Source organism: Octopus sinensis, linkage group LG2, assembly GCF_006345805.1.
Source record: "Octopus sinensis linkage group LG2, ASM634580v1, whole genome shotgun sequence".
Taxonomy (NCBI): domain Eukaryota; kingdom Metazoa; phylum Mollusca; class Cephalopoda; order Octopoda; family Octopodidae; genus Octopus; species Octopus sinensis.
Genome location: NC_042998.1, coordinates 168,436,191 through 168,436,617, shown reverse-complemented (window position 1 = coordinate 168,436,617; position 427 = coordinate 168,436,191). Strand labels below are relative to the sequence as shown.

Here is a 427-nt window from a genome sequence, read left to right as displayed (position 1 = left end):
AACCATACACATATGTGGAGATCAAGTCTCTCACATCGTATTAAGAAGTCGAATAAGCCATATCTTGTCCATGATATTGATATATTACCACTCCAAAATGCTGATATTACAAACTATTTAACAATGACTGCCAAGGCTTTTACAGCTAAGTTTTAGCGATGGGATAAAACCGGGGTTAAATTAGAAACGTTTGAAATACGCATGTTATACATACATATACATACATAGGTGTATATATATATATATATATATATATATATATTGAAATTCAAAATGGCTGACGACTTATTTCTTTATTAGGCATAAAGGCGCGAGCATAGAGGGGACGGCACGAGGACAGACAACACAAGTGGGGACATTAGATACAAAACGATGAATGAAATGTTTATAATTATAAAATGAGGATGAACGTCCTACCTAAGTCCCC

The 427-nt window shown here is 34.2% G+C and overlaps 1 protein-coding gene across 1 annotated transcript in view; it reads left to right on the top strand.

Moving 5' to 3' along the window:
* LOC118762217 overlaps nucleotides 1-156 on the top strand; it is a 14,239-nt gene extending 14,083 nt beyond the window's left edge. The window contains exon 3 of the mRNA XM_036500759.1: nucleotides 1-156. This exon is cut by the window's left edge and continues 240 nt beyond it. Coding sequence (XP_036356652.1) covers nucleotides 1-156 — 156 coding nt within the window.
* Nucleotides 157-427: the final 271 nt, after the last annotated feature.